This window comes from Marmota monax, unplaced genomic scaffold (assembly GCF_021218885.2).
Source record: "Marmota monax isolate L192 unplaced genomic scaffold, Marmota_monax_Labrador192_F-V1.1 WCK01_AAM20220418_F8-fsc00263, whole genome shotgun sequence".
NCBI lineage: Eukaryota > Metazoa > Chordata > Mammalia > Rodentia > Sciuridae > Marmota > Marmota monax.
In genome coordinates, this window is record NW_026693408.1 from 1,068,255 (window position 1) to 1,081,009 (window position 12,755).

Consider the following 12,755-nt stretch of genomic DNA (forward strand, 5'->3'; position numbering starts at 1 on the left):
CTACCATACAGTCCCCATAGGGAACTGATTGACGCCATTCCCCTCCCCCACTCTGGCGGGTAGGACTAGAGAACGGTTCGAAGAAAAACGCATGCGCAGGAAACTAAGTTATAAACCGCTGAGGCTCCAAGTTCAATATCTGTGGGAAGACGCAGGCGCATAAAAAGCCCGGCACCTTTACGAAGCCGGAGGCTGAGCCAAAAACGCATGCGCAAAATCGTCTGACTGCCGAAGGTGGGCCCACTGTATATATTACGCATGCGCCTAGTTGCTGTGTGATGCAAGGGGCGGTGCAGGGAGCTGGTTGCGCGTGCGCAGAACTTGTTCAAAGGGCCTTATTTAGGTTGCGCAGGCGCCCGCTGGCCATTTCTTCTTAGCCACGCCGAAGTTGTGTGTGTAGGTGAGTCTCCGCGGATCCTTGTTTGCCGCCCAGCGACACCCAATTATGCTCTTTTTTGCGGGGATTGCTTGACTCCTAAGGCTCTGGTAGAGCCTGGGGGCCTTTGGCAAGCTGTGAAGTGCCGCTAAATGCCGCGGAAATTTCGCTGAGCCTTGGCAGCGCCGCCGAGGCCTGCAGGCCGCGACGACTCTATTGTGTGAGATGTCGGAGGAGGCGGAGCGGAAGCGGCCGCCGCCATTTCCTTGCCTCCACGCTGGCTCTAGGCCGGGGTCCCTTCGGCTTGGAGTTTGGGCACTTTGTTCCCCAAACGGCTTCGGGGTTCGGATCCTTGGCCGATGGTGTGGGGTATTGGAGTGGGTTAAGGTATCTGCACGGGTGGAGCTCCTGACACCTTTCTGGTTCCCGTGCGGCGCTCCGACGGTGGAGGGTCATTTGGTTAACGTTCTTAGGTTTTATCCTCATAACCCGCCTTACAGTCTATTTCGACGCCAGGATCCTCAAAGAGACCATGATGTTGGGCACCGAAGGCGGAGAAGGATTCGTGGTTAAGGTCCGGGGCTTGCCCTGGTCTTGCTCGGCCGATGAAGTGCAACGTTTTTTTTCCGGTGAGTTTGAAACAGGAGGCGGGAGTTGTCAGCCCCACTGTCGGGCGGGCTGGCGAGCGGGCCGGCTTGCGGCTGGGGCTGGGCTGGGCTGGGCTGGGCTGGGCTGGGCTGGTCCGGGGCGGGGCGGGGCGAGTGGGCCTTGCGGGTGGCGCCCCCTGGCGGGGCGCGGGCGGTAGCGGTTCCCTCTGTGCTGCTCTCGCCCAGCGGGCCGCTGTTACGCAATGGAAATTGTGAAAGCTCCACCCGTTCTCTTCGCCCCCCCTCCCCCGGATGGGGGTGCTGCCCACTGGAGTTTTTCTTTCTTTTTTTCGATCTTAAAACAACTCCTCTCTTGTGGATGTCCTTTCTAAAATGTCGATTTGGATAAGTGGGATTTTCCCCCTCAATCTTGAGAAAATAGACTAGTAATAGCTGGGCAAATTATAGTAATTTAAAGTATAATTGTTTTCTGATTTTGGTGGTGTTTGGAAAGGGGTATTTTTATTGGGAAAAGTTAAAATGGTCACTTTCTAATTTTAGTTTTCCTAATTGAGATTTGGTAAATGAAGAGTTCCTGCTCGTCTACTACTTAAAAAGTTTTTTTTGTAGTTGTAGATGGACAGCATGCCTTTGTTGAATTTTTTATGTGTTGCTAAGGATCCCAGTCCAGTGCATCACACATGCTAGGCAAGCGCTCTGCCACTAAGCTACAACCCCAGTCCACGTCTGCTTCTTTATTTAACTCCCTTTACAATTGAGGTTTGTGAAGCCCAGGGATGTTTTCTTAGTTGTGTAGTTTTTTTTTCTTTTTAAACAACTGTATGTAGCTTTTCTGAATAATTTCTCCTGGAATCTTCTTGTTCCTGGTATTAGTAAGAGTAGACTTGAGTTATATTTGGAAGAAGTTTTCAAATTTTGGAAAAGATTCTTGTAGTATTGACTTACTATCTGAATTTAGCTACGGTAACAGAAAACGACCTGTAATACAAGAATCAAGTATACTGGAAGCCACTTTTGCAGGGGGCAAGACTGGGTTTGGTTTCAGCTGTGCAACTTGGAGCATTTTAGCTTGGTAACATGATCCCCTTTCAGGTGAGTATTGGGCCTGCATTGGATTTGATTGAGAAACTGTAAACTGTCAGCTGTAAAACTGTCAAATTGGTTGGACCAAAACTTAATCTGATGTGTTCAGAAAATGCTGTAAAGTCCCAAGGTCCAGATGTGATCTTGTTATAAGTTCTAAGAATGATGAGACTTGAGTACCAAGCGTTAGAGATGAGTTTGATTACGAACCTGCTTTGAATATTGGGTTTTCTTGAATTAAGATGTATTTAGGGAATGAGTTTCATGGATGATGAGAGGATGAATGCTTAAATGCCGAGAGACATGCTGGGAGTTGGTAATATCTTCATTTAGGCTTCACAAGTAACTTACTTTTTAGTGGTGACATAAATGGGCACTTCCATCTGTATCACCCACAGGTAGTTTAGGTGTAAATTCTGTATTAACGGTTGTTTTCTTTCCAGACTGCAAAATTCAAAATGGGGCTCAAGGTATTCGTTTCATCTACACCAGAGAAGGCAGACCGAGTGGCGAGGCTTTTGTTGAACTTGAATCAGAAGATGAAGTCAAATTGGCCCTGAAAAAAGACAGAGAAACTATGGGACACAGATATGTTGAAGGTTTGATTTATGTTGCCCTAGTAACAGTAAAATGTTAAACACATAGTTCTTACCCTGTTCTGAATTTTAGGTATTTGACCGCATGGAAATGGTCATCTAAGGGAGTTTATGGCAACTCTTCTTAGTTTATCTAAAGACCCAGGAAATCTGAACTTTGTTCTATCATTTTCCAAAATTGACTAATTCTAAGCACCTCTTTCAGTATTCAAGTCAAACAACGTTGAAATGGATTGGGTGTTGAAGCATACTGGTCCAAATAGTCCTGACACGGCCAATGATGGCTTTGTACGGCTTAGAGGACTCCCCTTTGGATGTAGCAAGGAAGAAATTGTTCAGTTCTTCTCAGGTATGTAGTCCTGTTGCTGAGTAGTGAGTTTGGCTAGCTTCTCGCAACATGATTATTTAATAGACATTAATTAAAATTGATTAGATTAGGTACTTAAATAGGTTGTGAGTATATGCTGATGAATTAATGTTTTCTTCCTAGAGACCTTCAAATAACTTAAGCCCATCTTAAAAAGGTGGAAATTAGAAGTACCAAAATGTTAACTTTACTTATATTTAGTATTGTAGTTCAGAGTAGATCTTTGAGGATTGTCCTCAACAGCTTAACCACCTCCCTTACATTGCTGTTTAGCAAAGTACTTCAAGTTAAAGGTAAGATTCTTTAACATTAGAATGAGTGAGGTTGTTGTAATTTATGAGTTAAGTGTCTTTATTTCAAGACACTTATTTGGTACATGAGACCAGAAATAATTCTAATGGTCTGATTCTCTATGCAGAAAATTATTATGGAAACATCTTGGTTTAGCCTATTATAAACTGTTACTGAAAAGTCAAATGTAGTTGAGTACAGGTTGAATGCTTATAGTTTCAGTACCTGAAAAACAGTACAGAAAGCTTTGAAATTGTTCTGGGCCTAAAGTATTTGAATGTTTTTATGCTGAAGAGCTGATAAGATTGCATGTTTAGCAGAATGTTAGTTCATAATGTTTTAAATACTGTTAATATTCTTGATATAATAAAATTGGATTTAAGAGCAAGAAATCCTTTCATGGTTTAGTGTAGGATGTGTTAAAATTTTGACTCAGATATGTATCAAGTCCTAATATTGTCAGAATTTCTGAAATCAAGTCTGTTTTGTTTTATCTAAATTGGTGAGAATTGAATGTATCTGTCAACGTTAAAAATGAACATAATTTCATATCTTCTAGGAAAGTGCTTTAAGCCCTTTTTGTAAGCTTGGGAATGTATCCACGGAAAGGATTTTTCATAGACGGAATTTCCAGAAGTGAATCATACTACTGTTAGAGCATAAGAGTGCATGATTGTGCTGTGTAGATAGTTGTTTGTTGAAAGTTTAGATTGTATGTTTGTCAATTATGTGATTTAAGTAATGTTTCAATTTTTATGAAATGTTTAAATGTGTACTTGTAAAAAAAAATTTTTTTTGAAGTTCCAATAATTTAAAGCATTGAAATATAAAATGAGGTAAAAGGTGTGTCTTGAATTTAGTAAAACTGTTATTTTAATGCTTGAAAATTATATTAAATTCTTGTATACTTTTCAACATTGCATAGATAAGAGTGTTTTTAATTGTTGAATTCTTAATGCACCTTGTGTGGAGCAGCAGTTTTTTTTTTTATACATTCATACTGTACCATGGGGTGTGTTAAGAATTGAGTTATACTTTGTAATAGTGGAACTTCATATTATTGCAATGCATATTTAAAAGAATACTTGTTGAAAACATACCATTCACCTAAAGTTAAAATTCTGGTTTATTTAAAGCTATAAGAAGAATCATTTCTGGGCTTGTGATGTTAATATTGCCCCCCTACTGGGGTTATTTGTCCTTGGGTTGAAGGGTTGGAAATCGTGCCAAATGGGATAACATTGCCGGTGGACTTCCAGGGGAGGAGTACGGGGGAGGCCTTCGTGCAGTTTGCTTCACAGGAAATAGCTGAAAAGGCTCTAAAGAAACACAAGGAAAGAATAGGGCACAGGTGGGGATGGATGGTTGGTTGGATATGTCACTTTTCTTATGGTAAACAATTAAATCCATATTCTCTCTGCTTAACAGGAGGAAATAAATAATCTATTTCCTATTCCCAGTTAATTGATACTTTGCCATGTTCAGACTTTTGCTAGTCAGCGCCCTATATTGCTTTTAAATAAATTTGAGGTTTTAAAATTGGCCCTAGTTAATTTGGTCTGCTATGTGATTTTTGTGAGACTCGTATTAACCCCAGTCAATGGAGTTGAGAGACTATGGCTTTAAAAATTAATGCAAACCTGGCTTTAGCTGTAATAACACCCACCTAGTAAATTAATATTACCATAAGAAAATGTGATACTTTCTGATCTTGTTTTTAAAGTTGAAATGCAACAAACTTTTTCTTGCTGTATAAATATTCTGCATATGTATTAATAAGCATAGCTTTCAAGAAATTGTCACAAAAGGTTTTATTCTCTCTGCTTGTGACTATTTTTCATTGAAGCATGCGCTTACCTATGCTGATTCCTACTAAAAGCATAGGCTGGGGTATATATTGGCGAGAGGAAATGTGTAGTGTGGGCTAGATTGTTGGTGGAGGCTGGCCTTTTAGCCCACTTGCTATACATACTGCCAATGGATTTGAGTTGAAATGTGTTGAAAGTTGAGTGGAATTATTTCCCTCCTAAATCATTTATTTATAGTACTCCTCTCTACCCCTAAGGTTGGGCTCTGCCTCAGAGGAGTTTTTTCCCTGTAAATTTTACATTTAAAGTAATATTATTGAGTGAATTTCTGGTCATTGCCTATGCAAATATAAGAAATCTGGCTTTAAATATTAGTCAGTTTCATGGCTATGACTAGATTGTTTTCTTGTATAGCTAAACACCTGTATGAAATGAACTAATGTTTTCTCTCCCCTCCCCATTCCCCTCCCTCTTGAACACTGCTTTAGGTATATTGAAATATTTAAGAGCAGTCGAGCTGAAGTTAGAACTCATTATGATCCACCAAGAAAGCTTATGGCCATGCAGCGGCCAGGTCCCTATGACAGACCTGGGGCTGGCAGAGGGTATAACAGCATTGGCAGAGGAGCTGGCTTTGAGAGGATGAGGCGTGGTGCTTATGGTGGAGGTATGTGGTGATGTGCAAGGTGGGACCAGTTTGTTCCTTGTTTGTCTAGGTATTTTCATTTGATTAATTGTACTTTTTGTCTTTCAGGCTATGGAGGCTATGATGATTATAATGGCTATAATGATGGCTATGGATTTGGGTCAGATAGATTTGGAAGAGGTAAGGTAAGAATTGAATTTCTCAGCTGAGGAGTATTACACTCTTGTCCATCTAGACCTCAATTACTGTTTTTCAGGAATGTCTGATCACAGATATGGGGATGGTGGTTCTACCTTCCAGAGCACAACAGGGCATTGTGTACACATGCGGGGATTACCTTACAGAGCTACTGAGAATGACATTTATAATGTAAGTACAATATGAATTCACAAGTCAGATATTTAGTATGACAGTAAAACTTGGACCTTATTCTACTCGAAGAAAATTGGGTTTACAGTTTAGTTTTTCATAATAGTAGCAAATTGACTTGATTTCTTTGAAATGTCGTTTTAGTTTTTTTCACCACTCAATCCTGTGAGAGTACACATTGAGATTGGTCCTGATGGCAGAGTAACTGGTGAAGCAGATGTTGAGTTTGCTACTCATGAAGATGCTGTGGCAGCTATGTCAAAAGACAAAGCAAATATGCGTAAGTCTGAATTAATCACTTGGGGACACTTAGGTGGTTGTGAACATTTTAAGATAGAGAAATAGAATAGTGGGTTTGGATATATTGGAAATTTGTGGGTTTTAAAATTAGTTATGACTGAAGGAGATTTGTTATGAACATATCTTGAAGTTTGTTTTTTATAATTTAGATGAATGTTTTATTAAAGACAAGTTTCTACAAACATCAGAGAAGTAGCTAGACTTTTTTTTTTTTTTACCAAAAGTGTTTGAAGTTCACAGATCTACTTGTTAAAGAACTTAGTGTTTATCTTGTTTTCTTTCACCAACAAACATTTTCAAACTTTCTTTTCTCTCATTTCAGAACACAGATATGTAGAACTCTTCTTGAATTCTACAGCAGGAGCAAGCGGTGGTGCTTACGGTAGCCAAATGCTAGGAGGCATGGGTTTGTGTAAATATCACTTTAGTGTCCTTTTTTTAAGCTAACCTTGTATACCTTTTCTCTCATTTCAGAACACAGATATGTAGAACTCTTCTTGAATTCTACAGCAGGAGCAAGCGGTGGTGCTTATGGTAGCCAAATGATGGGAGGCATGGGCTTGTGTAAATATCGTTAGTTTTTTTAAAAACCAAAATATCTGTATAAGTCGATTATTGTAAGTTAAGTTAATCTATAATAAGTGTAGCATAATTAATAAGTGTAGCATAATATTTAAGTTTAGTATAATTAAGTTAGCGTAACAATTTAAGTTAGGCAAAGAAAGCAGTTTATTACTTTAAATGAATTTTGTAATGACTGTATTATTTACTATGTAAATTTCGAGTTGAATCAACTGCTCAGGATAGATAATTCAAATTAGATTTAAGTACTTTGGGGGGAAATGTAGAATGCAGCTAAATTATTAGAGTATGAAGCTTACATCTAAAATAAAATAGTAAAAACAGGATTAAAATAATTAATTTGGGGGCATAATTAGCTGGGGATAATTAGGTATTTAGTGATACCTGTGTATTGACATAAACGTAACAAGCTAAGGGGGAAACCCCACTAAATCCAGTCAAGCAGTTTCATGAGATGTTCACAAAATGCCTCTGCTTAAGGAATCGTGGATTTAGTCCTGCTGACGTGTATGCTGCTGTTAACCATTTGGTTCATAAATATTTGACTAGCTCAATGACGAATAGAAGAGTTAATCTGGTAAATAGACAATAGACAGGAGACAGGGTTAGTAATATAAGATGAAGACTGGAAAATCATAGATATAGAATTACAAGCTCGGTACCACCAGGTACCACATTACATAAGGAACAAAGCTCTAATGTTCTCTTAACTTAACAGCAAACCAGTCCAGTTATGGTGGCCCAGCTAGCCAGCAGCTGAGTGGTGGTTATGGAGGAGGCTATGGAGGCCAGAGCAGCATGAGTGGATATGGTAAGCATGTTTTTTTATATACGTAAAATAAAGTTTAGGTAGGTTTCTTTAGTTGGGAAATTATGCAGGTTTCTTTTTTGTGAGATTGGGTTATTAAATGTATGCTTTTGATCCTAATTGTTCTTAATAGCTTAATTCTCAGAAACAATCATTGGGCGGGGGAAATGTTCTATGAATTTAATAAATTAGTGATTGCAACTTTGAAATACTATCGAGCCAGAAACCATGCCTTCATTTATTAAAACATTAGAATAGTACACTTTTTCTGTCTTTTGGTTAAATCAATTTTTGATGGAGGGAGATTTTTAAAGTAGAATGGTGGTTGGGTTTAGGACCGTTATTTACTAGTCAGTTAACATAGAGATGGTTTTATTAATTTTTTTTTCAATTGGTCTAAAGAATGGTGATTTTGGTATTATAGTCTTACCCTACAAAATCCTTTTGCAGACCAAGTTTTACAGGAAAACTCCAGTGATTTTCAATCAAACATTGCATAGGTAAATATTTTCTCAAAAAATATAATTTAAATTCTCAATAGCAAATACTGATATGTTGTAATAACACTATTTCTATAGCAGTCAATGGCTCTGACTTAACTCCATGGAGGCTGCCATTTTGGGCACAGTGAGTTGCCTTTAGTCCAACTTTGTCCTCTCACTTCCTGCCCACTATGAATAGGAAAAGCAAGAGACATCCCCTGTGCTCCCTATTCATACATGCCATTCGAAGAACACAATGTGATTGTTATGGTAAATTTTTTTTTTTTAATGCCTTGCTTAGCTTTAAAAAAATGAAGTAATTTTGCAATTTTTGAAAAACACTAGTTTTCCTTTAAACTTAATTTTCTACGTTGATCCTGAAGAATCCATTTAAATGGTAGCACAAGAGTCTGGCAAGTTGGTACTGCAGAGAAAAGGGGTTAATTGAGACTTGTTTGGAGTCGGGATTCCCCTTTCCCAAACATGCTTCTCGCCACTTGGACAGCAGCCATTTGTACTCGTATACATTTTAAATTTTTTCTTGGAATGCATTATTTTATTTGACTGAGTGTCTGACACTACTTCTAACTTGTCAAATTGATCTCTTTGCAGGTAGCCAAGGAGCAATGAACAGCAGCTACTACAATAGTGGAAGCCGTGCATCTATGGGCGTGAACGGAATGGGAGGGATGTCTAGCATGTCCAGTATGAGTGGTGGATGGGGAATGTAATTGATCCTGATCACTGACTCTTGGTCAACTTTTTTTTAAAGAAAAAACAAAACTTCAGTTTAACAGTTTTTGAAATCCAAGCTTGTGACTTATGCTTACTCTATATGTGGGAATCAGGATTATTTGAAAGATTTAAGGTTCAGTATTTTTGAACACAGCAGTCATCCAGGATGTTAACAGCAAAGTTGAGTAAACTATAACTGTTAAACAATTTTCAGCTTTTCTCAAGTTAGTTATATTGTAGGATGTACTTAAGCAGTAAGCGTATTTAGGTTAAAGCAGTTGAATTATGTTAAATGTTGCTCTTATACCATATTACATTGAACACTGTTTGGATGCATGTTGAAAGACATGCTTTTTGTAAAACTCAATATAGGAGCTGTGTCTACAATTAAAAGTGAAACATTTTGGCATGTTTGTTAATTCTAGTTTCATTTTAATAACCTGTAAGGCACGTAAGTTTTAAGCTTTTTTTTTTTTTAAGTTAATTGGGAATATTTGAGACGCAATACCAATACTTTAGGATTTCGGTCTTGGTGTTTGTATGAAATTCTGAGGCCTTGATTTAAATCTTCATTGTATTGTGATTTCCTTTTAGGTGTATTGCGCTAAGTGAAACTTGTCAAATAAATCTTCCTTTTAAAAACTGCACTTTGTCTTGTCTGTGCTTCAGTGTCATGTGGACTGTTTCTTGGTGCTCTATTCCTGCCTGGGGCGTAGGTCCTCCTATCTGACTGGCAGAGAGGCTCGGCAGTTGAGGCTGTTGTTAGATGTCTTCAGACTTCAATTCCCTTCAGTGCAACTGCAGGTAAACATGGCTTTGGGGTCCTTGGAAGAGCTGTATGGTTTGGCCTGGCTGCACAGGACCTGATCTGAGCTGCTTATAACTTGTAAGCACTTGCATAAAACAAAGGGGAGCTCATTGCATGGCCTGCATGTCTGGGAGGCCTTCAGGCATGGCTACAAAAAATTCCAGAAGCAAGGGGGTGGCTGGAAGCTGCCCTCCCCGGTCTGATTGCATTTTTTGAATTTTGTATAAAGGTTGTCTGCTAAAAGGTCATAAGATGGTTTTTGTTCTGGTGAACCCTGGGGCCTCACCCATACAAGGCAAGCACTCTGCCACTGAGCTGCATACCCAGCTCACAGACATTTTTTAGTTGTATGGACACAATACCTTCATTCTTATGTGGTGTTGAGGATCGAACCCAGTGCCTCACACAAGCTAGACAAGTATGGTACCTAACACTGAGCTATAACCGCAGATCCTTCACTGTCTGAAATTGCAGTTTTCAGCTTTACATTTTTGCTTAATTCTTAAGTCCATTTGGGAGCAAAACTCCCATTGCCTTGCAAAACAATTAAAATATCATAAAGCGCTTCTTGGTGTGCACATAATTAGCTTTAATTTCATACACTGAAATTCATGTTTTGCTTGCTCAAGTTCAAATGATTTTTTTTTAATATTTTTCAGTTGCAGTTGGACACAACACCTAGACATAAGTTAAGGCAGTTCTTAGAGATACAGACCAAGGAAGCTCTTTGGTAGATGTATAAATAAGGTCCTTGTGGTTTGGGAAACATTACTTATTCAAATGGTATTAGAGAATTTAGGTTGCAGTCATGTGGTGTGTGGGCTTATGGCCTTTAAAGCTGTTAAATTATTACCATGCCCATCCTGAAGGTTTTTAAACTTGTTACTGTACAGTGAATAGACTTGAAAAAGTGTTTTGTTCATTTCTTGTTTTCCTTGGCAGCATTGCACATAGAAGACTTACATGGAGGGTTCTGCAGGTGTCGCTTGGTTGCATGCCCTGCTGGGAGGAGGATGCAGTTCCACACTAGTGGATGGAAATGCCTACAATATACCATGTAGTTTTTATCTTAAACAGGCCTAGAGATAATTTTCAGGCCAGGCAGTATTAGGAGTTGATACTATAATGTCATGATTTGCTAAACGTGATGCTGCCCTTGTGATCTTGGTAAGTTAATCTACAACCAAGAACTTTGAGCCTTGAATTTCTTCTGTGGATCCTTTGGGTAACAGTGCTTGGAATAAGAAACATCTTGAGACACTTGGCCTGGCTAGAGCATGGTGGCACATTTAGTTGAGGAGGATTGCAAGTTTAGGCCAGTCTGGCCTAGGCACTGGGATTTTAAAAATGAGGTTAAGAACCATTATGGCTCTTTTGAGTCCTGTGCTTCATGAATCAGTCCCTCATCTGGAACCTTGCAATGACTACAGAATCTTTTTTTTTGGGATTTGAACTGAATACTATGCAATAGCTATATCACTCTTCTATACCCCCAGCCTTAAGAATCTGCATTTTAAACCAGACATGAGTGTGCATCCCACCCCTGACCCCTGCCCCTGCCATGTCCCTCATCACCTGCATGTTTATACTTCAGAGGCACTACTTGGCTGGCCCTCTTGTTGGGATGAGTGGTGCCAAACCAGGGACTTAGCAGGTTCCAGAGTTCAGATGTATATTTCAATTCTGAGTATGTTATTTTGACCACCGAGACAACTAAGTGTTTGTATCCTTTAGACCTGTGTCCATTGTCAAGGTTGGGTGAAATATCAGACATATTAGTGGGAATTTTCATGTGAAATTTTTTTTATTGAATGTTCGGAGCAGTGTTGAAGTAGGAAAGTATTACTTTCCTTCCTTTTCTGTGTGTGCAGATGAGACCTAATGCTCAGAAGTGAAGTGACTTCCCTAAAGCTCCCTGAAAGTTCAATTTGGGCGCACTGAAAATAAACGTACAGATAGATGGTACCAGAACAGTTTGGGGATGTAAACTTTTCCTGAAAATTGGGCCCTGTGTGGGGTTAACAGGTGCTTTGTATATATATATGTAGTCTATTGTGATGCCATGTGGTTCTATAATAGGGTTTGAAAACATAGCTTGGGGTTGGAGTTGTAGCTCAGTGGTTGAGTGCTTGCCTAGTACAGGTGAGTCACTGGGTTTACTCCTTGGCACCACATAAAAAATAAAGGTTAAATTCTTAAAAAATCTCCAAACTGTCTTCCAAAGTAGCTTCATATTTCCACAAGCAATTAATTAAAATGCCTTAAAAAAAAAAAAAGCCTACAGTGTGGAATGAATGTGGCTTTAATGTGGGGCAGATCTAGTTTTGAAGTCTTGCTATGCAGTTCTGTGCTGTAGGGCCCTGGGTAAATCCTGGGGCCTAAACTTCTGACCCTCCCACATTTTTCCATCTGTAAGACAGATGTTGAAGGGAGCAATAAATGTGGAGTTTGGTTTTGACAGTACTATAGATATGTCATAGAGTCAGGACTGATGGAGGCTGTAGGTGACCTTCTGCAGGAAAAGCCCAAGGAAAGACAGCCAGTGTTGGGTTCTACTATGGCAGGTCTGGTACAGCTAATATCAAGCTAAGGAACTGTGGGAAGTGAAAGCATGGGGTTTTAGAAAAGCAAGGTGTCAGTCTAGAAGGTCGGAAGTCTAAGACCTAGATTGGACTGACTTGTCTGATGTCTGGGCATTGCATTACCTCAGGTGGGGCTCCAGAGAAGAACAGTCCGAAAACAGTACCTGCCCTAGCATTTTTTTGGTGGGGGTGGGGGCAGGGGGGTTAGTGAGGCTGGAACCCAGCAGTTCTCTACCACTGAGCTACATTCCAGGTCTTTTTTTGGGGTGGTAATGGTGGGGTACTGGGGATTAAACCTCAGGGGCATTCTACCA

The 12,755-nt window shown here is 39.5% G+C and overlaps 1 protein-coding gene across 6 annotated transcripts; it reads left to right on the forward strand.

The window, feature by feature from the left end:
* Positions 1-267: 267 nt before the first annotated feature.
* Hnrnph1 (heterogeneous nuclear ribonucleoprotein H1) lies at positions 268-9,698 on the forward strand. 6 transcript variants are annotated; one of them, XM_046457054.2, is made up of 14 exons: positions 272-400; positions 877-1,005; positions 2,511-2,666; positions 2,869-3,012; positions 4,534-4,672; positions 5,618-5,796; positions 5,884-5,955; positions 6,011-6,144; positions 6,289-6,424; positions 6,767-6,826; positions 6,919-7,008; positions 7,745-7,837; positions 8,285-8,334; positions 8,929-9,127. In XM_046457054.2, the coding sequence occupies exons 2-13, from the start codon at positions 909-911 to the stop codon at positions 8,332-8,334; spliced, it is 1,350 nt and encodes a 449-aa protein (XP_046313010.1). In that variant the 5' UTR covers positions 272-400; positions 877-908; the 3' UTR covers positions 8,929-9,127. The 6 variants fall into 6 exon arrangements, with proteins under 6 accessions (XP_046313007.1, XP_046313006.1, XP_046313012.1 ...); XM_046457051.2 differs by lacking the exon at positions 8,285-8,334 and having other exon boundaries at positions 268-400; positions 893-1,005; positions 8,929-9,698; XM_046457050.2 differs by lacking the exon at positions 8,285-8,334 and having other exon boundaries at positions 271-400; positions 8,929-9,698.
* The last annotated feature ends 3,057 nt before the right edge of the window (positions 9,699-12,755 follow it).

Excerpts from the sequence above, each read along its gene's own strand:
- Hnrnph1 (XM_046457051.2), top strand. The coding sequence starts at position 909 with ATGATGTTGGGCACCGAAGGCGGAGAAGGATTCGTGGTTAAGGTCCGG. Across the intron at positions 6,425-6,766 it reads AAAAGACAAAGCAAATATGC|AACACAGATATGTAGAACTC; the intron begins GTAAGTCTGAAT and ends CTCTCATTTCAG. Across the intron at positions 6,827-6,918 it reads AGCAAGCGGTGGTGCTTACG|AACACAGATATGTAGAACTC; the intron begins GTAGCCAAATGC and ends CTCTCATTTCAG.